The sequence below is a fragment of the Nannobrachium achirus genome, assembly GCF_963921795.1.
Source record: "Nannobrachium achirus genome assembly, chromosome: 12".
In the NCBI taxonomy this organism is placed as follows: Eukaryota; Metazoa; Chordata; class Actinopteri; order Myctophiformes; family Myctophidae; genus Nannobrachium; species Nannobrachium achirus.
This window is the reverse complement of record NC_137832.1, coordinates 13075755-13076803: the sequence shown is the minus strand read 5'-3', so window position 1 is coordinate 13076803 and position 1049 is coordinate 13075755. Positions and strand designations below refer to the sequence as shown.

The following is a 1049-nucleotide window of genomic DNA, read 5'->3' as shown; positions in this document are numbered from 1 at the left end:
GCGGGGGGGGGGGGGGGGGGCGTGGCCAACTAAACTAACACCAGCCGGCTGTGTTCTTCTTCGTGTGCTGTATTTCGGGAGGCTCCGACCACATTCTCCCATGTATCCTTGCGTTGCACGTGACTGTTGGCAGCCAATAGCATCTCTGATGCCTTTACAATTCTATGATGGCGACACCCATTCCAAGGGGTAGAAAGGGCCATTTGCGCTGCATAGAAACCAATGGCTTCGCTTCGTCCATATTTTTCTACAGTCTATGGAGAGCACAGAACAGCATGCAGCAAATGGTCTGGCCAGCCACGAATCGAACCGAGGACTCTCTCTTTTTGTTTTGTCTTTTTCTTCTCTTTAGTGTATCCGTCCTAACAATCCAAGAAGTTGGAAGCCATGAGCAGATCTATTGCGACCTCCTTGGCGATATCAAACTCAGGAGCATCCGGGGCGTCCCCGACCTGGTTGCTGTAGCGCTCCTTGTAGGCGAAGAAGTTGCAGATCAGGACCAGGATGTGGGAGGAGATCTCCTTGAGGGACACCTCGTTGACCTCGTCGTCCCCCAACTCGCCTGGCCCGCTCATCATGGCCAGGATGGTCTTGGAGTATTTCAGGGCGAGCGCCTTCTTCACGATGCACACGTGGCCATCGGCAGAGATCAACCTCACGTACATGGCTTCCGGGCCCTCACAGCCGCTGTTGGGATTCAGATTCTCTGCTACTGCAACTTCCATTTTATTTGAGATGGTTCTTCCGTTGATGTCAACTAGGCAAGAAAGAGAATACGTTGTTCTTCTTATCACAGTGAAAGCTGTGAGGTTGGGCGTCTGTTATATACCGAATATTTGTGATGTGTCGTGATGTCACATGATTACATCACAGCTTCATGTGTCATCGATGATGAATTTATGATGTATGGCTCCTTATAAAGGCAAGGTTTTAGCACGATCAAACCTTTGACTTTCCGTGGACGTCACAAACGCAACATGCCCATATATGGAGACTCGCGATGCGCCAAGTGGTCAGCAGCAGATCCCCCTGCAGATGGCAATGCATTG

The 1049-nt window shown here is 50.7% G+C and overlaps 1 protein-coding gene across 1 annotated transcript; it reads right to left on the bottom strand.

Moving 5' to 3' along the window:
* Positions 1 to 362: 362 nt before the first annotated feature.
* Positions 363 to 725, bottom strand: LOC308295404 (elongin-C-like; the record flags this gene model as incomplete). The annotated part of the gene is made up of 1 exon (XM_080738459.1): positions 363 to 725. One exon carries the CDS (start codon positions 723 to 725, stop codon positions 363 to 365), a length of 363 nt encoding a protein of 120 aa, XP_080594585.1.
* Between the last annotated feature and the right edge of the window lie 324 nt (positions 726 to 1049).